This window comes from Papio anubis, chromosome 13 (assembly GCF_008728515.1).
Source record: "Papio anubis isolate 15944 chromosome 13, Panubis1.0, whole genome shotgun sequence".
NCBI classification, from domain to species: domain Eukaryota; kingdom Metazoa; phylum Chordata; class Mammalia; order Primates; family Cercopithecidae; genus Papio; species Papio anubis.
Genome location: NC_044988.1, coordinates 49,641,779 through 49,666,615, shown reverse-complemented (window position 1 = coordinate 49,666,615; position 24,837 = coordinate 49,641,779). Strand labels below are relative to the sequence as shown.

At 37.3% G+C, this 24,837-nt stretch overlaps 1 protein-coding gene across 3 annotated transcripts in view; it reads left to right on the top strand.

Moving 5' to 3' along the window:
* Positions 1 to 274: 274 nt before the first annotated feature.
* Positions 275 to 24,837, top strand: part of HACD4 (3-hydroxyacyl-CoA dehydratase 4) — a 28,520-nt gene continuing 3,957 nt past the window's right edge. The window contains exons 1-8 of one of the 3 annotated variants that reach the window (XM_017949826.3): positions 275 to 773; positions 2,949 to 3,052; positions 5,614 to 5,741; positions 16,410 to 16,522; positions 20,743 to 20,849; positions 21,000 to 21,105; positions 21,661 to 21,713; positions 24,283 to 24,408. In XM_017949826.3, the coding sequence (XP_017805315.1) occupies positions 736 to 773; positions 2,949 to 3,052; positions 5,614 to 5,741; positions 16,410 to 16,522; positions 20,743 to 20,849; positions 21,000 to 21,105; positions 21,661 to 21,713; positions 24,283 to 24,408 (775 nt within the window). In that variant the 5' untranslated portion in view covers positions 275 to 735. Of the gene's footprint in view, positions 920 to 2,948; positions 3,053 to 5,613; positions 5,742 to 16,409; positions 16,523 to 20,742; positions 20,850 to 20,999; positions 21,106 to 21,660; positions 21,714 to 24,282; positions 24,409 to 24,837 lie in introns of all 3 variants that reach the window. The other 2 variants (XM_003911669.5, XM_017949825.3) reach the window with 2 other exon arrangements.

Below are 24,837 nucleotides of genomic sequence, written 5' to 3'. Positions count from 1 at the left end.
CTGAAGAAGTTTTGGGGAGGTGTGCTACAAACTTCGTTTTATTTTATTTATTTCTGAGACAGGGTCTCGCTCTGTCACCCAGGCTGGAGTGTAGTCGCCTGATCTCGGCTCATTGCATCCTCGACCTCCCAGGCTCAAGCGATCCTCCCACCTCAGCCTCCGGAGTAGCTGGGACCACAGGCCCGCATCACCATGCCCGAATAATTTTTGTATATTTAGTAGAGACGCGTTTTCGCTATGTTGTCCAGGCTGGTCTCGAACTCCTGGGCTCAAGCGATCCTCCCGCCTCGGCCTCCCAAAGTGCTGGGATTACAGGCATTAGCCACCGCGCCCGGAACAAGCTTCGTGTCTGAACCTGGCTCACATCTCGGGAGGCTTGGGGATGGGCTTCAGCGAGTTCGGAGGCCCCGGAAATCGCCCAGATGCATTAATTTCCACAAGACTTGCAACGGGTTCTCAACACAACGGTTAGGAACCAGTAATCAGAGCTTGGTAAGCCCTCCGGGAACGCGAGCCGCCTCCCAGCCTTTCGCCCTGACGCGCTCTAGCAGTGCTGCAGAAACTTCAGGAACTTCGTTTTCATCTCTTCCCCGACGCACGACCTCGGGCTTTTTCTTTTTGTAAACTGCTGAGTGTGGAGAGGCCCCGCCCTTCCGCGCCCAGCCGCGGGGCCGCCCCTGCCTCCTCCCGGTGCTCCTTCCCGGACGGCGCTGGAAGCCCTGGCGGCGGCGGCCCATGGGGCCCTTGGCGCTGCCCGCCTGGCTGCAGCCCAGGTAGGGCGCTCGGCCGAATCCCGAGGGGAGGGGGCCCGGGTGGAAGGTCTGGGGGCAGGAGCTCCCCTCTGCGGCGGGCGGGCGGGCGGCACCGACCAGGAAGGCACAGCGCTACCGTGCCCAGGCACCCCTTGGAGCTCGTGCAGGTATTTGCTTACTTATCCCTCTTGACCACCCTAGGAAGCAGGCTCTGTTATTTTCTCCATTTTACAGATGAAGAAATGGGAAGGACAGGCTGCATGGCTACCCCTGCCCTTGTGAGCCCTCTGCCAGTACTTCCCTCCCCCACCAGGGGCCCTTCTCTTGCCTTTCTCAGATGCAGAGTTGCGGGTGATTTTTAGATCTAACAGCCCTGGAAACACCTATCACACGTATGGATTTCAGGGCCCTGTTGTGGAGGGGAACAGATTCAGTCATATAGCGGTAGGGCCTGGGGGGTGTCTATGTTTAACGCACAAACCAGGTGATCCTGATACAAGCTGAAGGAGCATGTCCTCTTCCCAAACTCTTTAGCAGTTCCTGCCTTATGGGGGGTGTCCCCAGATAAAATCATTCTGTCTCCCAGCTTATTTTCCTTGTTTCTCGGAGGTTTTGCATCTCCAAGGAGGAGTAAATCTTGACAACACTGGCAGGGCCACTCCCGTTACTCTTCTGAACACCCAGGGAACATTTCAAACAGTGCTTTTTCCTAACTCCCTCAAACCATGTATCTGTCAATCTTCTCTTAGTCATCTCCCCAGCAACTCACAACACATTGTTAAACCCAGCTTGACTTCCCTTTTCTGGTATGAGCAACTAAATTGCTTTCTATGTGTATCTGATGAAGGAAACTATCTACCCTTGCAAAATATTAATAGGCAGTGGCAAGATGTTAATACTAACCCCAATCACATAATGTGTTCAAAAGTCAGGTGTGTCCAGTTACTGAATTATCCAACATTTGGATTGCTCCCATCCCTACCCCCCTTCAGAACTAAAACACTTGTGTCTCAAGTTTCGCACTTAGCAAGCTGAGCTACTGGAACACATAGTGACACGTCAACCCCTCTGCACACATGGATTTTTTGTTGTTGTTTTATTTTTTATTTATTTTTGAGACAGAGTCTTGATCTGTCGCCCAGGCTGGAGTGCAGTGGCACTATCTTGGCTCACTGCAGCCTCTGCCTCCCGGGTTCAAGTGATTGTCTTGCCTCAGCCTCCTGAGTAGCTAGGTAGCTGGGATTACAGGCATATGCCACCACATCCGGCTTTTTAATTTTTTTATTTTTGTAGATATGAGTTTTTGCCACGTTGGCCAGGCTGGTCTTGAACTTCTGGCCTCAAGTGATCCAACCCGCCTTGGCCTGCCAAAGTGTTGGGATTATATGCGTGAGCCACTGCACCCAGCCTGTTTTTTTTTTTTTTTTTTTTTTTAAAGAATATTCAAAGCCGCCTTTGCAGTGGTTTCTTTTATTCCTTGGTGAGCAGCAAGGTTAGAACTTTATCAAAGATGAAAGCAGATTTTGAAAAAGCACTATATTTGGTTTTAAGCAAACTCACTCTACAGATGGTCCATGACTCATATTTTTTTAAACTTTGTGATGGTGTGAAAATGATATGTATTCATTAGAAACCATACTTCAAATTTTGATTTTTAATCTTTCCCCAGGCTAGCGATGTGCAGGTATGATACTCTTTCATGATGCTGGGCCGCAGCATTGGGCCACAGCTCCCAGTTGGCCGCAGCTCCCAGTTGGCCGCATGATCAGGAAGGTAAACAAGCAGTACTCCACAGTGCACTGTGTTGCCAGATGATTCCGCCCAATTGTAAACTAATGTAGGTGTTCTGAGCAAGTTTAAGGTACACTAGGCTAAGCTGTGATGTTCTGTAGGTCAGCTGTATTACATGCATTTTCAACTTATGATATTTTCAGTTTACGATATTTTCGGCTGATGGGGTGTATCAGGACGTAACTTCATCGTAAGTGAAGAAGCATCTGTACTTACTTTAGCAGGTAGTGTAGGCTATGGCTCCCTTCAAAATCTGATATGTACTTGGGGGTAACCAGATAAAAGACTGATATGGAACAGTTTTCTTTTGCTTTCTCAGGTTGGCCAGTACATTAAAGGACATGTGTACAGTATGAAAGGATGATTATAAAAGAAGTGTTTAATGGTATTTTCCTGTATTTCTAGGTATAGGAAGAATGCCTATCTTTTCATCTATTACTTAATCCAGTTCTGTGGCCACTCTTGGATATTTACAAATATGACAGTCAGATTCTTTTCATTTGGAAAAGGTAAAACTCCAAAACAGTTTTTTTATTTTTAACTTTTAATCCTTGTTTTCGCCTCATCCTGCTTAAATTTCTATACATCTCAACCTAATATCCTTCTCTAAAATTTGTATTTTTCAGCAACCATGTTTATTGCAAAACCTTCTTGGAGAAGGGGAAGGTGGGATAAGTAAGGGAAAGGGATTTGGCTTCCCTCTGAGTAGGCAGTTTGCCTGAAAACAGAGATGGATGGCACTGGGGTGGCATCATTTCATTGTTCCTTTTCCATTCTGCACCAAACCTTAGCAGATTTCTTGTGTTTTGAGGAAATCTCAGCATAACATTTTATGCAGAGAAATCAGGAATGAATCAAATTCTTCCAGTGTTTGTATTATTCCCCAGGTTTGAGGTAACTGGAGACTACTAGTAAGTGAAATACAAATTTTATATTCCCCAGGCCTCTATTTGGTCCCTTGAAGAAGTAATATGTAAATGACACACTCTGTAGATGTGTACCACTTATATAGTAGTCAACATTAATGATTCAAGTCATAAACTTCCTCTAGTTTCCTGAAAAGTCAAGTCACTGTTTGGTGACTAAATGACTATCAAAATAACATTCTCTTCATGTTCCATCCGCACATGGGTAAGTGTCATCACAGTTTACAACTGTTGAGTGACTTGACAATCTAAGCAACTGCTGGCTTCAGCTAAAAACAAATGTTTAGAATGTAGCCGGGAAAAGTCATGCTGTGCTCATCATTTCAGACGTGTGTATCATAAGAAGTTATTCTACTTGCAAGGTCCCATAGCTATTTTATGTTACTTTTTCTTACTGAAAATCTACAGATATATTCTCACCTTTGTTAAGGCCCTCCAAAGATATAACCTAAAGCTTGAGTTTCAACTACAAATGTTGAGAGTTTTCAAGCAGAGGAAAACACAGGTGATGGGAAAACTTCTTTTATATTTTTATTAAAACTTCTTTTATATTTTTATTAAAAAGCCATCACTTCTGGCCCTTTGAGGTTTGCTGAGGCGGTGTAGGCATGTGACATGTCATTTGCCACACAAGCCATGGACTCTCTTATGCTGCCTTACCTTTCCAGTGAGAAAAGTTGCCTCAGCGAGTATTTCTTTTTCTTTTCTTTCTTTCTTTCTTTTTTTTTTTTGAGATGGCGTTTCCCTCTTGTCATCCAGGCTGGAGTGCAATGGTATGATGTCACCTCACTGCAACCTGTCTCCCAGGTTCAAGTAATTCTCCTGCTTCAGTTTTCTGAGTAGCTGGGATTACAGGTGCCCGCCACCATGCCCGGCTAATTTTTGTATTTTCAGTAGACACGGGGTTTCACCACGTTAGCCAAGCTGGTTTTGAACTCCTGACCTCAGGTGATCCGCCCACCTCGGCCTCCCAGAGTGCTGGGATTATGGGTGTGAGCCACCGTGCCTGGCTCGGCGCATTTCTTTCTCAATTATTACCCTGCCATTATAATTGTAGAAGCTACTTATTATTAAAGAAACACAACTGATTCATTCAGGAGACGGACTGAAAACAACCAAGTGTGGATTCAGTACAATTTTTGAATCAATGTATAAATTACGTAAGTAGCTCAACAGAAACCTGAAACCCGGAACGTGTTATACCTGCTACCTTCTTCCTTCACAGAGCTGTGTAATTCATAATGCTTTGGTACAGTGAATGCAGGGCAGTGGATAAGAGCATGGACTGTGTGCTTCAGGAACCACCTCTGAAATGGGGATGATGATAATAGTGTCCATCTCGTGGGGCTGCTGAGAAGAGAAATCCTTAGTGCTCAATAAATTATCATTGTGTGAATTACCACTGGGCAGTAAAGAGAGCAAAATCTTCCCTACAAGTTTCTAAACATGGCAGGATTTCATTTTAAAACTTAAAGCAACACATTTATCCTATGTAGAGGAACATTTGTTTCCCTTCCATTTCAGCTCCCTCTAAGTGCACAGCATTTCATTTGAACCCTCTGCAATGCAGACCCCAAAAGTCCTGATTGGAGGCCCAAGTTCCAGTGTTTAACAAAATCCAGAAAAGCACTAACCAAATATGTATAGAAACAAAATCCTAGATACATATGTTATTTGATATGATGGCATTATTAGTGTCATTTCCATAAAGTTTCTGTGAAATCATATTTTTTCTCATTTTTGTCATTTCCTTGTCAGTGGAGGAACTGTGAGCACAGTGTCTTTAACAAGTTTGCTTCTATCTACACTTGAGGTGGTCTAGATTCTAGGAGGTTACTCTTATGTGGGAATTGCTTTATAATCTTAGAAGTGGGGAATAAATGCTACATGTACGTTTGCCCATGAAATCTTTCTCAAGTTTCTACTTCTTTTGTAACAGAAGCAATTAAAATACACTACAGTATGGGGTGCTTTTTTTGTTTGCATTGTATTCTTAATAATTTAGTAGCTCCTTAAGGAATTTTTCACATATACAATGAAAAAGGAAGTGATTACTCTCCATTTGATTTCAAAGTGCTGCATAAATTTGGGTTATAATCCAGTTTTTACTTACTATATCTGCATTTTTAACCCATGGGACACAGATTCAATGGTTGACACTTTTTATGCTATTGGACTTGTGATGCGACTTTGCCAGTCCGTTTCTCTCCTGGAATTGCTGCACATATATGTTGGCATTGAGTCAAACCATCTTCTCCCAAGGTTTTTGCAGGTAGGTTTGAATCACATTATTATTATAGAATCTGTTTCATATTTACATTTTTTCTATGTACAGCTTCTCCTGACTTTTTGGCAGGTAGAAAGCCAACCCTTGTCTTAGGTCACCGATAAGGAGAATTACTTTCATGGAAGGACAACCTTATTCTAAAACTGCACAATTAGAACAACCAGTTGGAAACATTCAGGGCAGTGATGCTTGCTGATCTTGCAGCACTGCATTGGTCCTATCCTGGAAGGAGATTTCATAGCCACTTGCTACTCTCACCATATCACTGCCTGGGGTAGTAGAAGACAATGATAAGGCATAGGATTGGAGACTTGGGTTTGAGGCCTGGCTTCTCTGCTTACCACTATGGGATCATACCACCCACAACCATTGGGCTGTTGAGGGAAAGGACACCACAAATAATACCTGGCACACAGTAGATGATTAAAAAACAAAAAGCTTCCTTCATCTACATCCAGAGAATAGAGTACTCCTAGGCCATTCTTGTTCATTCCCTCTTTTTTACTAAACATCAATGGAAAGGGGAGATCATTTGTATTTATCTAATACAGCATCTAAGCGTAGACTTGGGGAACACACAGACCTGGATTCAAATCCCAGTTCTACTTTGCACTAGTTGTATACCTTTAAACAAGTCATTTAATCATTCTGAACTTCATTTTCTCATGTGATATGAAAATAACATGTATCTTATGAAGTAACTGAGCAAATGGATAAGTTCCTGGCACTTAGTTAAGAATACAATACTTGGTAGCTATTACTACTATTTTCTTAACTATTCTTTGTTCCCTCTTCCATGCCTCTAGCCCTAGATTACCATGTTCTTTGTAAAGGCAGGTTGAAGGAAGATGGGAAATTTACTAGTAGTGACTCCATGTAGAAAATCGTTGCTGGATAAAGGCAAAAAAAAAAAAAAAAAAAAAAAAATTTTCTGTAGATTTTATATAGTTCATATAGTTGTCCCTTTCTTATGGGACGGTAAAGGTCAGGCAACTATAAGAACATGAGTTTAAAGTCTACAGAAATAGGTATCTACATGAGTATAATTTTAGGTATCCTCAAAATAAATTTGAAAAATTGATCATTTTGACAATTTCACATTGTAAAACTAATTAAAATATGTCAGAATTTTATTGTGTTGCCAGCACCTAGCAAAGTGCTTAGAATGTAAATGTACACTTTAAATTTTTGTTAAATGAAAGAGTGGCATAGATCCTTTTATTAAAATTTGTCTAAAATATCATGAAAGCTTAAAAGATATAAATAGTGTAATCCTAAGGAGGCTTTTAACAACTGAGCATTACAAGTTTATGGAATATTTTAAATTTTACTTATTAAATAAGTGTAGAGAAATAGTATCCATCAGGATAAAGACATTAAAAATGTTGAAATATCAAATGTAAAATAAAAATTAGGGTAATGGTGTATAAACTAATAACATAGTAGTCAGTTAACTAGCTAAGACCTAGATGGAATTCCCTTTAACATAGTTCCGTACAAAATCAACGGGGATACAGATCTGTCCCAACAGCAACATAGTATCTGGGAGCATGATTTATTGGTGTTTATTACTTATTTACAATGTGGTGTACTTCGAAACAACCAAAATACATATAGTACCAGCATCCCATAATGCTAATCTTGGAAAATAAAATTAACAACTAACATTAAATAAAAGTTGTATTCTATCATCTGGAATGATTTTGCTTGGAGTATGACTAAATTCATCTAAAATCTCAGTTATGTTTTCTATTGGTATTTTTTTAAAGGACTTTTTACCTTTTTAGGCTAAGTGGCTACTACTAGTTTCATGGTAAACATTTTCAAAATTAAGAGTAGTGTTATTTTAGTTATTGCCGGTGTAGAGAATGCACCTAAAGGGAATAGATAATTTTGTAAGGAAGAAAACTCACTGAGCAGCTTGAATGTGCCTAGAAAATGTGCACCTATGTACTTCACAAAATTAGACTTGTTTAGTAATAGAAATTATTATATAACTTAGAAATCTGATTTCTTGGAGTTCCAGGAATTCCAGAATATACACCTGATTTTAATCACTGCTAATTAAAACTTTAAGGGCTTATAGAAATATAACTGTTACCAAAGAACCAAATCTTGGTTTGGCAATTCAAACATAGTGGCAAATATAAATTGACACCTTTTATTCAAAGGCAAGTTTGCAAAGTCTGATGTTAGCAGAGTGCAAATGATTTTTAAGTCTTCAGTTACTGGGAGAGATAAGTCAGAGATCACTGTGTTAGGGAAGAAAATTATTCTCATCCTGAGTATTATCAATTTTTGTTGTGGTTGTTTGGCTTCCTCTTTTTATCTCCTTTGAGATTTTATTTGGCTCCTATTTCTTTTATTAATAATTTATCATCCTTTTTGTGGTTCCCACAATGGAAATGGTGTTGGATAAAGGTTCAGAAACATGCCATTGTGCCCAAAGTTTCATTTTCTACCTCCTTCTTATATTAGAGTTCTGCAGACAATTAGAATTCCTTCATTATGGGATGGCACTGAGGCCCCTGCTTTAAAATAATGAAACAAAACTCTCAGATTGTGTAATCATTCTTGGTTTTCCTGTTTCCCCATTTTTAAATGAAGAAACTGTAGTTAAGAGAGTGGCTGTTTTTAAGTAAGCTGAAAAACCATGTCTATACAGTTGTCATGTGATTTTGATATTACCGTCAAGAGATTGTTAAGTGGGCCGGGCGCAGTGGCTCAAGTCTGTAATCCCAGCACTTTGGGAGGCCGAGGCAGTTGGATCACGAGGTCGAGAGATTGAGATCATCCTGGCCGACATGGTGAAACCCCATCTCTACTAAAAATACAAAAAATATTAGCTGGACATGGTGGTGCGCGCCTGTAATCCCAGCTACTGGGGAGGCTGAGGCAGGAGAATTGCTTGAACCCTGGAGGCGGAAGTTGCATTGAGCCGAGATCGTGCCACTGCACTCCAGCCTGGGCTGCAGAGCAAGACTCCGTCTCAAAAAAAAAGAAAACAAAAGATTGTTAAGTGACAACTGAATTCTTCTTGGGGGGAACTGGTCCTCCAAAATATCTAGAGAAATAATTCCAACCAACAGTAGGAACTGATTACCTAGTTGAGCAATTAGCATTACAGGTATCAAGTAGTGGTGGTGTGTCCACAGGGGATAGGTTTGTTTTTATACTGTGTTTCTGTTTCTTGTGCTTTTGTTTCCTGTGCATTTATTTTTTTATTTTTTTTTTATTATACCTTAAGTTCTAGGGTACATGTGCACAATGTGCATTTTTGTTACATATGTATACATGTGCCATGTTGGTGTGCTGCATCCATTAACTCGTCATTTACATTAGGTATATCTACTAATGCTATTCCTCCCCACTCCCCGCACCCCACAACAGGCCCTGGTGTGTGATGTTCCCCATCCTGTGTTCAAGCGATCTCATTGTTCACTTCTCACCTATGAGTGAGAACATGTGGTGTTCAGTTTTCTATCCTTGCAATAGTTTGCTTAGAATGAGCATTTACAGCTTCATCCATGTCCCTACAAAGGACATGAACTCATCCTTTTTTATGGCTGCGTAGTATTCCATGGTGTGTATGTGCCACATTTTCTTAATCCAGTCTGTCATTGATGGGCATTTGGGTTGGTTCCAAGTCTTTGCTATTGTGAATAGTGCCTCAACAAACATACGTGTGCATGTGTCTTTATATCAGCATGATTTATAATCCTTTGGATATATACCCAGTAATGGGATTGCTGCGTCAAGTGGTATTTCTAGTTCTAGATCTTTGAAGAATCACCACACTGTCTTCCACAATGGTTAAACTAGTTTACAGTCCCACCAGCAGTGTAAAAGTGTTCCTATTTCTCCACATCCTCTCCAGCACCTGTTGTTTCCTGACTTTAATGATCGCCATTCTAACTGGTGTGAGATGGTATCTCATTGTGGTTTTGATTTTCATTTTTCTGATGGCCAGTGATGATGAGCATTTTTTCATGTGTCTTTTGGCTACATAAATATGTTCTTTTGAGAAGTGTCCATTCATATCCTTCACCCACTTTTCGATGGGGTTGTTTGATTTTTTCTTGTAAATTTGTTCTTTGTAGGTTCTGGATATTGGCCCTTTGTCAGATGCGTAGATTGTAAAAATTTTCTCCCATTCTGTAGGTTGCCTGTTCACTCTGATGGTAGTTTCTTTTGCTGTAGAGAAGCTCTTTAGTTTAATTAGATCTCATTTGTCAATTTTGGCTTTTGTTGCCATTGCTTTTGGTGTTTTAGTCATGAAGTCCTTGCCCATGCCTATGTCCTGAGTGGTATTGCCTAGGTGTTCTTCTAGGGTTTTTATGGTTTTAGGTGTAACATTTAAGTCTTTAATCCATCTTGAATTAATTTTTGTATAAGGTGTAAGGAAAGGATCCAGTTTCAGCTTTCTACATGTGGCTAGCCAGTTTACCCAGCACCATTTATTAAATAGGGAATCCTTTCCCAATTTCTTGTTTTTGTCAGGCTTATCAAAGATCAGATGGTTGTAGATGTGTGGTATTATTTCTGAGGGCTCTGTTCTGTTCCATTTGTCTATATCTCTGTTTTGGTACCAACCATGCTGTTTTGGTTACTGTAGCCTTGTAGTATAGTTTGAAGTCAGGTAGCATGATGCCTCCAGCTTTGTTCTTTTGGCTTAGGATTGTCTTGGTAATGTGGGCTCTTTTTTGGTTCCATGTGAACTTTAAAGTAGTTTTTTCCAATTCTGTGAAGAAAGTCATTGGTAGCTTGATGGTGATGGCATTGAATCTATAAATTACCTTGGGCAGTATGGCCATTTTCATGATTTTTCATGAATCATTTTCATGATTCTTCCTATCCATGAGCATGGAATGTTCTTTCATTTGTTTGTGTCCTCTTTTATTTCATTGAGCAGTGGTTTGTAGTCCTCCTTGAAGAGGTCCTTCACATCCCTTGTACGTTGGATTCCTAGGTATTTTTTCTCTTTGAAGCAATTGTGAATGGGATTTCACTCATGATTTGGCTCTGTTTGTCTGTTATTGGTGTATAGGACTGCTTGTGATTTTTGCACATTTATTTTGTATCCTGAGACTTTGCTGAAGTTGCTTATCAGCTTAAGGAGATTTTGGGCTGAGATAATGGGGTTTTCTAAATATACAATCATGTCATCTGCAAACAGGGACAATTTGACTTCCTCTTTTCCTAATTGAATACCCTTTATTTCTTTCTCCTGCCTGATTGCCCTGGCCAGAACTTCCAACACTGTGTTGAATAGGAGTGGTGAGAGAGGGCATTCCTGTCTTGTGCCAGTTTTCAAAGGGAATGCTTCCAGTTTTTGCCCATTCAGTATTATATTGGCTGTGGGTTTGTCATAAATAGCTCTTATTATTTTGAGATATGTCTTAGTATTTTGAGATACATCAATATCTAGCTTATGGAGAGTTTTTAGCATGAAGGGCTGTTGAATTTTGTCAATGGCCTTTTCTGCATCTATTGAGATAATCATGTGGTTTTTGTCTTTGGTTCTGTTTATATGATGGATTCCATTTATTGATTTGCGTATGTTGAACCAGCCTTGCATCCCAGGGATGAAGCCCACTTGATCATGGTGGATAAGCTTTTTGATGTGCTGCTGGATTTGGTTTGCCCTGTGCATTTTAAAATGTTTTACATGCACATCTTTATTTTGACACCTAGGGAAAAACCGTTATGAATTTCTAAAATTACATACGAAAGGAAAGGAAAAAAACGATTGACCAAAAGACAATAATCATTTAACTGACATATTTTATTTTTTTATACACTTAGGGAAAAAGGGCAAAACCATAGCGTAGCTATTTATAGACTTCCAATTTTTGAAATAATTACACGACAATAAAAATCATATAAGAAAATATAGTAAACTTTGATACTTACTTTTTAAAATGAAGCATAAAGGAAATTATAATATAAATGAAAACTAGGTATCTCCCTTCTCCAATCCCCTCCTCCCAAATTAGCTTGCATACTTTATTAGCTTAGTAAAAAATATTGAATTGGAAAAGTAGTTGATTTCAGTAAACTTAATCAAAACAACTTGACTTTTATAGTACAGAATCACTATCAACCCTGAAATGTTGATTTTGAGGGGCTTTGTTCAGTTTGCTTGTACAGAAGCCTGAGAAGGAGATTTTTATTTATACTGCGTTAGGATGTTTCAACTCAAGAAGAGGGGAAAATAGCCAACACTAACCTTTGTGTCATAACATTAGACTGATATCCCCTATAGGAAACCCTTAATGGATTACTCCATCACTTTTTGAGAAATGCTTTACATGCAAATATTTCATTTATAATTGAATTAAAATGATTCAATTACACATCCTTCCCTCTGTGTCATAATAAATACTCCTGCAGTATTAATTTTACACATTTTTACTCAATTTTTAAAATTTCTTAACCAAAACACTAAAAACGAATACTCCTAAATTATTGTGCTTACAGAGATTCCATTTATGAGCCCAAATCACATAAACTGTTTCTGTATTTGCCAGTAACACTTCTATTTCTGATCAGGGCAAGCAGGGATCTGTTTGTCAAAAATCCCTCTAAAGATTTCACAGTCACATACTCTTAAGAGAACAAATATGAAGGAATTCCCAAAGGAAAGTATCTTTAACCCTTTTAGGCAAAAAGCCAGATTTTACCCTAATTTCTTTTTAGCTGTGAAGCAGGTGCTTATTTGTGTTGCTAGACTAAATAATCTGACTTTCCTTTAAAATCACATAGATTTTTCTCACCAGTTTTGAGCTTGGAATAGGCTTATATTGTTAGAGAAGAAACTACCAAAGATAGTGTTGAGTTGTAACATTCTCCAAATTTGGAAGCCTCCTGAGAGTGAATTACATGTCCAATTCACTCTGTAGGTAAGATTTTAGATTTTTCCTCTGTTTTTCACATTTGATCCATGTAGTTCTTCAGTGTGATAAGTACAAAGCTATATTCCTAGCATAATTTTACAGATGCTGAGATTGAATTTTTTAAATTCACAGTCATTATCTACATAGAAAAATGTTTTCCTGTAAATACACTGTAAATCACTACATTAAAGTATATTTAAATATTCATTTTCCTAATCATAGCTTATATTTATTTGGGCTTTTATGTGTGTCAAACACTTTTCTTAGTTCTTTACATGTATTAACGTATTTAATCTTTACAACAACCTTTTCCTGTATATAATAATTACTATGTAACAACAGATGGTAATTATTATCTCTACTATAATTACTTAACACAGAAGTAAATTATGCAAGGTAACATAGGTTTTGAATATTATAGCAGACATTTAAGCTATTTGGCTCTTGAGCTCTCAACTATTATGCTACATTTATATATATCTATAACATATATAACTATTATGCTACTATTATACCATTTGTTTAGTGTTTCACCAAGTATAATATAAATACCATGAAGGCAGGGGCTTGGTCTTGTTCACAGCTGTATCCCCTTGGACACAGAACAGTGCACTCAATAATTATCTATTGAATGATGAATAAAGAAACAAATACAATGATTTAAATGCGTTTGTCTTACAGAAGAATGTAATTGGTAGTTTTTGAATATATAAAGATAGATTTCTGAAGTTCTCAGAAAAGTTCAGAGGATTGAGAGTTTAGATTTTCATTTGAGTAAAATAGTGCTCTTTGAGACTAAAACTAATTTTAAGATTCTCGAAATTCTCCCTGTAGTTGAAGTATCATTTTACCCTCCCATAGCTTATAAATCAAGTGCTACCTGCCATTTGTAAAGTAACAACTTAGTTTCAATTATTGCTCAACCTAGAGTTGAGGATTCCCAAATAGAACTTTAAAATGCCCAGCATTTTTATTACATAGTTATCACACTTTTGAGTAGATGACATTATCACCATGTTTAATTTAACCCAAGTTGTAGGATATTTACTATACCTTTTACTCTACCTATTTGAGTTGTACTAAACGAGATCATTCTCTAGTAATTAGTCATATTTTCATAGGATTTGTTAAAAATTACAAAAGGCTAAATTCTTCCAAGTGTCAAGCTCTAAATAACTGGCCAAATGGTCATATTAAAGAAGACTGATAAATTTTAAAAGCCTTTTCTTCAAAATTGTTTTGGTGTTAAGAAAATCAAGGAGGCTCTTGTTTTAAGGCTTAATTTTTAAGGAGAAGCTTTTTTAAAGAATAGGCGATAACTTGGATACTAGGTGATGGAGTAACTCATATCAAGTAACAATGGTGAAAGAGTCTTAGTATTTCAGGAATTTGAAGTTGTATTGTCTAGATGTTGATTCTAGACTTGTAAGTAAGTCACTTTCAGTTAGTAAAATGCATGTCTTTTGTAAAATGCATATAACAATAATAGCACCTACTTCTTAGGGTCATTATGGAGATAAAGTGAGATAGTGTATATTTGGAACCTGGCACAAACTAAACAATAAAAGCTTTATTTCAATTTAAGAACATCTCTGCCTAAATTTCCACATTGTATTGCCATTGAATGGTCAAGTTAGAGTTAAATAACCATCAGATGATTTGTTAACTAATTACATTGACACCGAATATAGAAGGAGTCTTCACTCGTGTGTGTATGTGTTTTGTGGTTTGGTTTGCGGGGGCCATCCTGTTGCTGCTTTCTGTGCAGCTGGGATTTTATTGCTACCTTGCCACAGTGAAGTGATGATTTTCAACAGGGTGAGTTTCATCATGCAGCTCCAGTCTCTCCCTTTTAGGAGATTTTCCCCTCTGTCCTCTTCAATTAAGGGGTGACCTGACATCACGGATAGCTTACAACTCTGGAAACCAGGAGACTTCGGATATATATATATATATATATATGTTTCCAGGTCTGTTCCCATATTCCTTATTTCTAAAAAGGTGGGGCTGGGCTAGTATCAGAATGTTTTATTTAGAGGAGACCCTAGAGATCATCTTATTGAGAGGTGTCTAAGATTTTTCAGTAGTCAGCCATGTAATTAGAAATCTGTATTTTATTCATGTATCCATTCATGTATGTGTATCTCCTGAGATTTCTAGCAAAAACTAGGTTTTCCTAATTACCAAGCACTGATCAAATATAAGAGAGGTAGAGCCTAAGAACTTGTTTGCTGCTATGATTGTGTATCTGAAGGCTGAGAGGTGTCATGACATCAAGGTTGGATTGTTCAGTAATTATAATTGCAGTTCAGTAGAATTTATTATAGAAACTAAATCAATAGAGTATTATATTATAAAGAAAGGATGAAAAAAGAAAAAACAGCTATGTAGATGGCTTCCATAGTTTGACTAAGGTTTGAATCATATCTAATTTCCCTTAGCCAAGCATAGACCCTCTTGACTCACCACTGTAGTCATGTCATAAACATGCTGATATAGCTTATACACGTGGATTTCTGATCATGTGGCCCGCTGTTGGCAAATCTTGGATTTCTATGCACTAGGTGATTTTCCAGGACTAGCAGCCTATAAATGCTAAGTCACAGGTTATCCCAGTCTTTTCTCCTTGATCCACTTTAAAAATAAAGAAAAATATAAATCATTCCCCTCTTTACTGCGAATTTGACTCTTCAATCTTAAGTATATTTTCCTTTGACCATTAAGAGCAAGTAAAACATTCTATTAAAAACACACAAAATACAAAATGTACAGGATATATTAATATAATGTAAGAAGGCACTTTAGGTTGGGAAAAAGGAATGTATTTTTTTATTTTTTGAGGCTAGCCAAAAATGTGTGAAGTCTCAATGATCTGTAAATGCTGACTTGGAATATATTGAATTCTTTTCATTTTCCACTAGCTTATAAGGGTTAGGATTATATTACTCCCCTACTGAAAAAAAAAAAAAAAAAAAAAAAAAAAAAGGCTACAATAGTTTCTCTATTGGATGGAATTGAAATTTCTCAGCCTGTCATTCAAAACCCTTCATAACCCAGCTCCAAACATGTTTTCAATTTCATCTCCTTTTATTCCCTTGTATGCACCCTCCCCTCTATCCCCCCAGTGGTTCACATTACTCCCCTGGGCACCCTACATTTTCACACCTATGCCTCTTTGCTCAGGCTACTGCCTTTGCCTAGGATGCCCTCTCTCATATCCAGTCTACCTGACAAACTCTTACTCATTTTTCAAGATCCAACTTGGATGAAAAGAAATGTAGCCTGTCTTCATTAATCTCTTTGCATTGTTTCTCTAGGCAGAAAGTATCTTGCTCACATGTGCTCCCATATCTAGCACACACTGTGCTATTGTTCAGTTCTCCCACCACTGCTACCCTCTCTGGAGCAAAGACTGTGTTTTCATTTTGGCATCTGACACACAGTGGACACTCAATAAAGCCTTGTCAAAGTGAATAGAAACACATGCATGTGGCAAGAAGAAAGGAAATATCCTGATTCACATAAAATATATGTCATTTTTTCATTCATTATATATTATTTGTAAAATACAGACAAATGAGGAACTGAAATTCAGCCATAACCCTACTCTCTCAGAGGGAGGCATTATTAACAATTTAGTATACATATTTCCAGCTAAAGTATACTTTTGAAAGGAGATCTGGTTTTTAAAATTAGAAAATTACCTACATAGCCTAACAGATGATCCTAATTTCTGACTTTGCTGTTTCTTTGTTAGCTCACAGAGAGAATAATCATCCTTTTTGTGGTGATCACCAGTCAAGAGGAAGTCCAAGGGAAATATGTGGTGTGTGTTTTATTCATCTTTTGGAATCTATTGGATATGGTTAGGTAAGAAGGTAAAATAATGTCTTAAAACAAGGCTAAATTGCTTTCTGCAGTGAAACCAGTACTAGCTGCTTATATTTGGTTACTCGGTACTACAGGAAAACATATCCCGTTTTCAAATTATTTTATCTTGATATGGAAATGTATTTTTAGTGTTCTCCATAATGGGCATATCAAAGATAATGAAAACCTACCATGGTATTACAACAGTAAATCAGCACATTCAGGTTTCTGCAGAAGGCTTGGCATAAAACCAACTTGGAATAACCCTCAGCTGTTTCCTAACGAAGGCATTCCTCACAGTTGCTTTAGTACAGTTGCTTTAATAAGCAAAGCAGGTCTTTTATTATATCACCAGAATTTACAGTTAGTTTCTGTGCATTCAAAAATCTTTTAAATATAGGGCCTTTCAGGAAGAAAATGCACTCCCACATTCATTTACAATTCCAGTGGGTTTAAATGACTAACTTAAGTCCTTTTTCTGCTAATTCTAAAACTTTGCAGTGAGATGTGCCTAGTCTTACCTCTACAAGTGGTGGTGTAAAACAGTCCCCTTTGCTCAGTGAGTGCTTACACCTCACTCTGGGGAGGTGTCCTAAATGCTAGGTCAGCTTTCACAAATGAGAATTGTCCCTCCCACTTGAGAGATCTGGATTTGGAGAGGTAACACAAGAGCCCTAGTTTGTTTTTTAGCCAAGGGTATGTAATTTTATTATATTTTCAATAACTTAACTGGATTAAAATATGTTTAAATAATAAGGTGAGTCCTAGAGTGAATCAGAATGAAATCTTTTGTTGAAGTAAAATGAATTTAATTATGTATATAAATTAGTAATTTCTCATTTTTGAATTGATAGTTTAGTGGACTTGGGGCAAACTTCATGGACTTTTGTAGCCCGTAACTTCTATTCATGAGACAATGGAACATCATTTGGGATTGAAGCTTTCTAGTATGTTACTCTTGGGTATGCTTACTCTTTCAGTCTCAGAGAAGCTCAATAAATACATTGGAGAACAAAACATTTGCACTGAAAGAAGTAGCATGCTGTCATAGGAAGACTTTTGAATATGAAGGTAGAAGATCTCTCTGGATGAAACCCACCTCCACTACTTACTTGCTAAGTGATGTTAGGCAAATCACTTAACCTTTCTTATTTTAATAACAACTTTATTGAGATATAGTTTATATACCATAAAGTTCACCCTTTTAAAATACAAAATTTGTGAGTTTTAGTATATCCAAAGAGATGTGCAATCACTACTATCCTAGAACATTTTTATCATCTCTAAAAGAAACCTAATACCCAGTAGCAGTATGAGGAGGGAGTAGCAGTATGAGGAGTACCCACTCCCTTCTTCCCCAAGCCCCTGGAAACCACGCATATGCTGTCTCTATAGATTGCCTATCCTGGAAATTTCATATAAATGGAATCATCCAATCTGTGGCCTTTTGTAACAGGCTTCTTTTACCTAGCATAATGTTTTCAAGGTTCCTTTGTGTTGTGGCATGTGTCAGTACTTCACTGCTTTTTGGGCTGAGTAATATTCTATTGCATTGATTTACCACTTTCTGTGTATCCAGTTATCAGTTGATGGACATTTGGGTGTTTTCTACTGTTTGGCCATGAGGAATACTGCCATGAACATCCATATACAAGCTTTTGTGTGCACATGTTTTCATTTCCCTTATACCTAGGAGTGAAATTCCAAGGCACCTAACTTTTAGAAACTTTTATTTTCCTCTGTAAAATGGGGGTAAACTTATCTTCCCACTCTACCCTATAATTATTTTTCCTAAAGAAATGAGCAAGAAATTTCCTCAGCCTGAAAAAAGTATCTATGAAAAATTCATACTAATATGATAGTTAATGATGAAAGACTGATGCCTTCCTCCTAACACGCAGGAACAGGACAAGGGCATCCACACTTGCCACTTATATTCATCATTGTGCTGGAAGTTCTATCCATGGCAATAAGACAGAACAGAAAACAAACAAAATGGTATAAAAGGCATGTAGGCTGGAAAGCAACAAGTAAAACGATCTCTATTGGCAGATGATATCTTGATAAAAAATTATCAGTATGTAAAAATGAATTATTTTTTATACATTTGCAATTAACTACCACAAAATCAAATCAAGAATACAATTCTGGTTATAGCAGCATCAAAAAGAATAAAGTACTGAGGAATAAACTTAACAAAAGATGCACAGAATTTATACATTGTTGAGAAAGCATTGTTGAAAAAATTAAATATCTAAATAAATGAAAGGACATCCCACACAACTTGAAAACTTAATATTGTTCAGATGGCAGTATTCCCCAAACTGATCTGCAGATTCAGTGTAATCCCTATTAGAACCCAGATAACTTCATTGCAGAAATTGAGAAGATGATCCTAAAACTCATATTTAAATTCAAGGAACTCAGAATAGCCAAAACAATCTTAGAAGAATATGGTTGAAGGACTCACTCTTTCCCATTTCAAAACTTACTACAAAGCAATAATTAAATGTGGTATTGTGTAAGGATAAATCAGGGACTAAAATCGATAGTCTAAAGATAAACTCTCACACATTTTTGGTCAATTAATTTTTGACAATGCCAAGACCATTCGATGGGGAAAGAATAGTCTTTTTTAACAAATGGTGCTGGGACAACTGGATATACACACACAAAAAATGAAGTCACCACTCACATATAAGTGGAAAAACTATGAAACTCTTTGAAAAAAATATAGGAGTAAATCTTGATTACTAGATTTGGCGGTGGATTATAAGATATGATACCAGAAACACAACAAAAGAAAAAAAGATAAATTGGACCTCATCATAAGTGGCTTTTTTTTTTTTTTTTTGAGATGGAGTCTTGCTCTCTCACCCAGGCTGGAGTCCAGTGGCGCGATCTCAGCTCACCACAACCTCCGCCTCCTGGATTCAAGTGATGCTCCTGCCTCAGCCTCCTGAGTAGCTGGGATTACAGGCACCTGCCACCATGCCCGGCTAATTTTTATATCTTTAGTATAGATGGGGATTCGCCATGTTGGCCAGGCTGGTCTTGAACCCCGGACCTCAGGTCATCTGCCTGGCTTCGCCTGCCAAAGTGCTGGGATTACAGGAGTGAGCTACAAAGGCTGGCCAAAAGTGGCTTTTAAACATGAAAAGATGCTTACCTACTCTTCTAATATGAGGGGAAAAAGATGAGATACCATTTTTCACTTTGATTGGTAAAGATCAAAAACTTGATTATATGCTATGTTCAGTGAGGTCCTCCACTGCTGGTATATATTTTATATAGTAAATATGCACATAGATATGTAAATGCAAAAACATTTCTGAAAGAATACCTAAGAAACTGACATTGGCTATTGTCTCTGAGGGGCGGAATTCAGGTCCTGGAATGAGAGAGATTTACTCTTCCCCATTCATGTTTTCAAGGTTGTTTGGGTGGTTTTGTCATATGTATTTATTGTCTGTCTATATCAGTAGTTCTCAAAGTGTGGTCCCTAGACCAGTGGCATCAGCATCACCTGGAACTTGTTAATACAAAGTCTGGGGTGTACCACAGTTCCATTGGATCAGAAACTTTGGATTAGGGTCCAGCAATTTGTGTTTTAACATGCCATCTAGGTGATTCTGATATATGCTCAAGCCTAATAACCAGTGTCCTATTCAAAGAAATAAAACACAATGTAGACTACTTAATCTATTACATCACAGTGGTAGGCTTAAAGCTCCCTACTATACCCGAATCAGCTCCCAAGGCCAGTTCTTTAATTGATCACATAGATAGTACACCTGCAGAAGCAGAATTGCCAAATAAAGATTTGGAAGTCACATTTTATTTTTAAATGAATTCCTGAGCTATTTACAAGTATGTCTGTCATTAAAAAACCTAGCTGCTTGGTGCAAAAAATGGGCTTGGTTTTTAATGAAATTGAAGTCACTAATCAAGGAAATTTATTACTGTATTTTTCTGAGGAGGGAGTAAGACTTACTTGCTCTGTTTAGCTTTATAATTATTCATGATCTACCCCATGAGACAAGCCAGATTGATATGGACCCTTTCCCCCATTTAAAAAAAATCTCTTGCTTAAATTATAGGAAATAAAATACATAATTTGCACACTTTCCAGTTGTATCTCTGTACACAGTACAGTCATTTCTCCTATTTCCTAGGTATTAGCAGAAAATGATGTTTATGAGCTTTTCATCTCTTTTCAGGTACACTTATAGCATGTTATCAGTCATAGGAATATCCTATGCTGTCTTGACATGGCTCAGTCAAACCCTATGGATGCCAATTTATCCTTTGTGTGTTCTCGCTGAAGGTAAGAAAAGAGTGACTTGCTGTATTCCTTACTGACAAAAGCCATCTAGTTATAATGGTTCACTAAAGTTTTTGATGATTAAATTACTATTTTTGCGAATGCTTAGCTCACTCAATGTATCTTTCCTGGCATATTTCCCTTGATGCAAAGAGGCAAAGTTGAAGAGGGAAGCAGCTCTGCACAGTAGACAAAATACTGGACAGAAAGCAACGGCATCTGAGTCCTTCCCTTCATTAACTCACTGTATGAGTTTTGGGTAACTCATTTAACCTTTCAGAGTCTGCTTACTCACCAAAAAGAGGTTAACATTTAGAGAGTCTATGATTTTTAACTTTTAATGCACAGAAATTCAGTTCCCTCTGGTGAGACTCTTTCCCACTTACCATTTACCATGTATCCTACCCTCTCTCAGCAACTAGTTAACTCTACCTTGAGATTAATCATCATTTTCTGAGGGAGGCAATCCCTGACTTCCTCAACTGAGTTCCCCTGGGTACAGCATCATGAATCTTTTTATAGCAGGGGCCCCCAACCTGGGCTATGATCCCGGTCTGTGGCCCATTAAGAACCAGGCCGCATAGCAGGAGGTGAGCAGTGGGCTAGCAGGTGAAGCTTCATCTGTATTTATGGCCACTCACCATCACCCACATTATCGCCTGAGCTCTACCTCCTGTCAGATCAGTGGAGGCATCAGATTCTTATCGGAGCACAAACCCTATTGTGAACTGTGCATGGGGATCTGGGTTGCATGATCCTTATGAGAATCTAATGCCTGATGATCTTTCACTGTCTCCCATCACCCCCAGATGAGACCATCTAGTTGCAGGAAAATAAGCTCAGGGCTCCCACTGATTCTACATTATGGCGAGTTGTATAATTATTTTGTTATTTATTACAATGTAATAATAATACAAATAAAGTACACAATAAATGTCGTGTGCTTGAACCATCCTGAAATCAGCTTTCTTCCTCCGGTCTGTGGAAAAATTGTCTTCTAGAAAACCAGTACCTGGTGCCAAAAAAGTTGGGGGCTGCTGTCTTATAGGGCTTATCTCAGCATAATTACACATTTGTATGATTCTTTGATTAATGTCCATTTCCTTGACTAGACTTTAAGCTCCGTGGGGGTAAAAGGATGTCTGTGTCTTGTTTCTTTGCTTCCTTCCTTCCTCTTATGCACCAGTATATATGCTCAATAAACACAGAATGAATTATTGAATATAATATGAGTAGGCTAATTATATAGCCTAAATATAAACCTAAAACTTAAGATCAAATCATTCAGAGCATCAGTTTGCAGAGTTTGAGGATATTTGGAGGACATATGGTTTCTTCTGCAATGGATTTGGTAGACTGGTAAGGAGCATTCTGTAAGACATGATTAAAGTTTTGAAAATTGAAGGCATAAAATAAGAAAGCATGTTAAGGTAACTAAGGGAAAAACATAAGGACATAGATTTAACATAAAATGATGACATTGACAAAGTATATAAAAGCCAGTTATAAAACAAAAACATGTATTTTCTATCTACTGATGAGCAGATAAAAAGAGCTTAAGTTATTGTAAATCGTGTTAGAATTTCTAAGTTTGTTTTGATTCAAAAGGAAGAATTATTAATTTTGGAATAGACTATGCCAAATGGATCTAGAGAATAATTGTCTTGAAATCCACAAATAAAACCTGATTGTCCATTCTTTAAGAATCAAATTACCTCTCATTGAAATATCATGTACATGTCTTTATTACATCATAGTACTGTAGAGAATATAGAAAGGAAATGGGGAGTTGTTGATCAAAGGGTACAAAGTTTGTTAGAAGGAATACATTTTTGAGATCTAATGCACAGCAGGGTGACTGTACTTAATAATGTATATTTCAAAATAGCTAAGAGTAAATTTCAAATCTCACCACAAAGAAATGAGTGAGGTGATGGATGTGTTAATTAGCTTGATTTAATCATTCCACATTGTACACATATATCAAAACATCACATTGTGCTTCATATATGTATACAATTATGATTTGCCAATTAAAAGTTAATCACATATAAAAGAATATATAAAATAATAAGGTAGAAATATAACTAATCCCTTCCTAGGAATAAGGGATGGATAAATGTATAGGAAACTTTTGCATTCTTGTTATTCCATAATTTGAATCCTTTTCCTTTCTAGGAAAGCCATGTTCTTATATGGTTGCCATACAACCCTTATTCTTTTATTCACTTCATAAACTTATTCTTGCAATTACAAAATAAGGTATATGCAGAAAATAGTCTAGAGATATATATGACAAAAATGTCAATAATGATTAACTCTGGCTGGTGGAATACAGGTAATTGAAATTTTATCTTTATATGTTTCTGTATGTTAGATGTCCCAAAGTATAAAACTACACAGTTAAATAAACCTATTAAACTTTTGATAACTTTACTAATTTTTAATGACTATAATTTCCCATCTGACAAATATAAGATAAAAACAAAGCTTATGTAAATAACCAGATCAACTAATTATACTGATAAAATGCTAGAGACATAGGTGCAGCCTGTGTTAACCTTAAACTGCATGTTTGGTGTCAGTGGCAGATCCTGTAATGATGCTACTCATACCTCCACTCGGCTCTAACAGTTGTGAACTCCTGCCTTTTCTTCATCGTTCTCTTTTAAAACACTTTTTATGTAGGGATAATTTTGACCCATAAGAATTGCAACAATAGTACACCATTCCCATGTACCCTTCACCCAGCTTACCCTAATGATAACATCTTACATAATGTTAGCATATTACCATTTCATTCCATGAAATGTTACCAAAAATATCTATATATGGGATACAATGTTACCAAACTTTCATCTTTTTTTACCTGATACCAGCTCCCTCCCTCAAAATAATTTAGGCCAGCATTTCTCATAGAGTTCTTCAAAATACTTATTAAGTACAACTGGTGGTTAAGGAGGAAGAAGCAGATATTCTAAGGCCAGTTAGATTGAGGAAAGGTTAACTGGTATTTTTTTTTTTTTTTATTGCAGAATTTCTCACAATCTCTACTATGTTAATACATGTTGTGCAACTCTTAAGAGGAAAATATATGCACCATTTTCCAAGTTCATCTGTCTATCACCCCTATTTGTGGCTAGGTGGACAAATGTATTTTGAGATAACATTTTAAAAAACATTGTAAATTCTTCCTCTGTAGGCACGATAAAGTATACCATGGACAAACATTCAATAAGTCATACTGCTGTAAGCCAACTTGCCAACTTAATCATTTTGCAGATTTCTATATTAAACTAGGTTTAGCAAAAAGATTCAGCAACTATTACAAAACTGTCATTATCAAATTCAAAATATCCTACAACTATGAAGACATATATACACATCCCTGTAACAACTTGAGGAAAACCTTCATGATGCTTTTCTTTTTTAACAGCATTTGCCATCTATCAATCGCTGCCTTATTTTGAATCATTTGGCACTTATTCCACCAAGCTGCCCTTTGACTTATCCATCTATTTCCCATATGTGCTGAAAATATATCTCATGATGCTCTTTATAGGTAAGTGACTTTTTTGGTCTTGTTTTTGCATTTTTCCTGTGCTTTTTGGTTAGTGCTTGCCATCTACCTTAATATACAGGTTGGTAAACATGGGAGAGACCAAAGAGGAAGCCTGACATGATGAACTAGATCTTGTTAGTGAAGCCCCTGGAGGTTATAATGCTTTTTGCCGGGCATCATGGGATCATATATTTCCCTTTCACTGTACAAATAAGAACAATTTTACTATCAGAAAACATAGCTGCATTATGTATGAGATATAGAAGTTTTGACCATGTGCACAGGTATCTACAAATAAAACCTAGATGTCAAACTAAGAAGAACTGGCTATTTCTGATTTTTCCATTTATATCCATTTTGTTTCTTGTTTGTTTTGCTTTTCAAGCTAGCATTTCCTATCAGGCAAATGGAAGTCGGTGTTAGAGACTC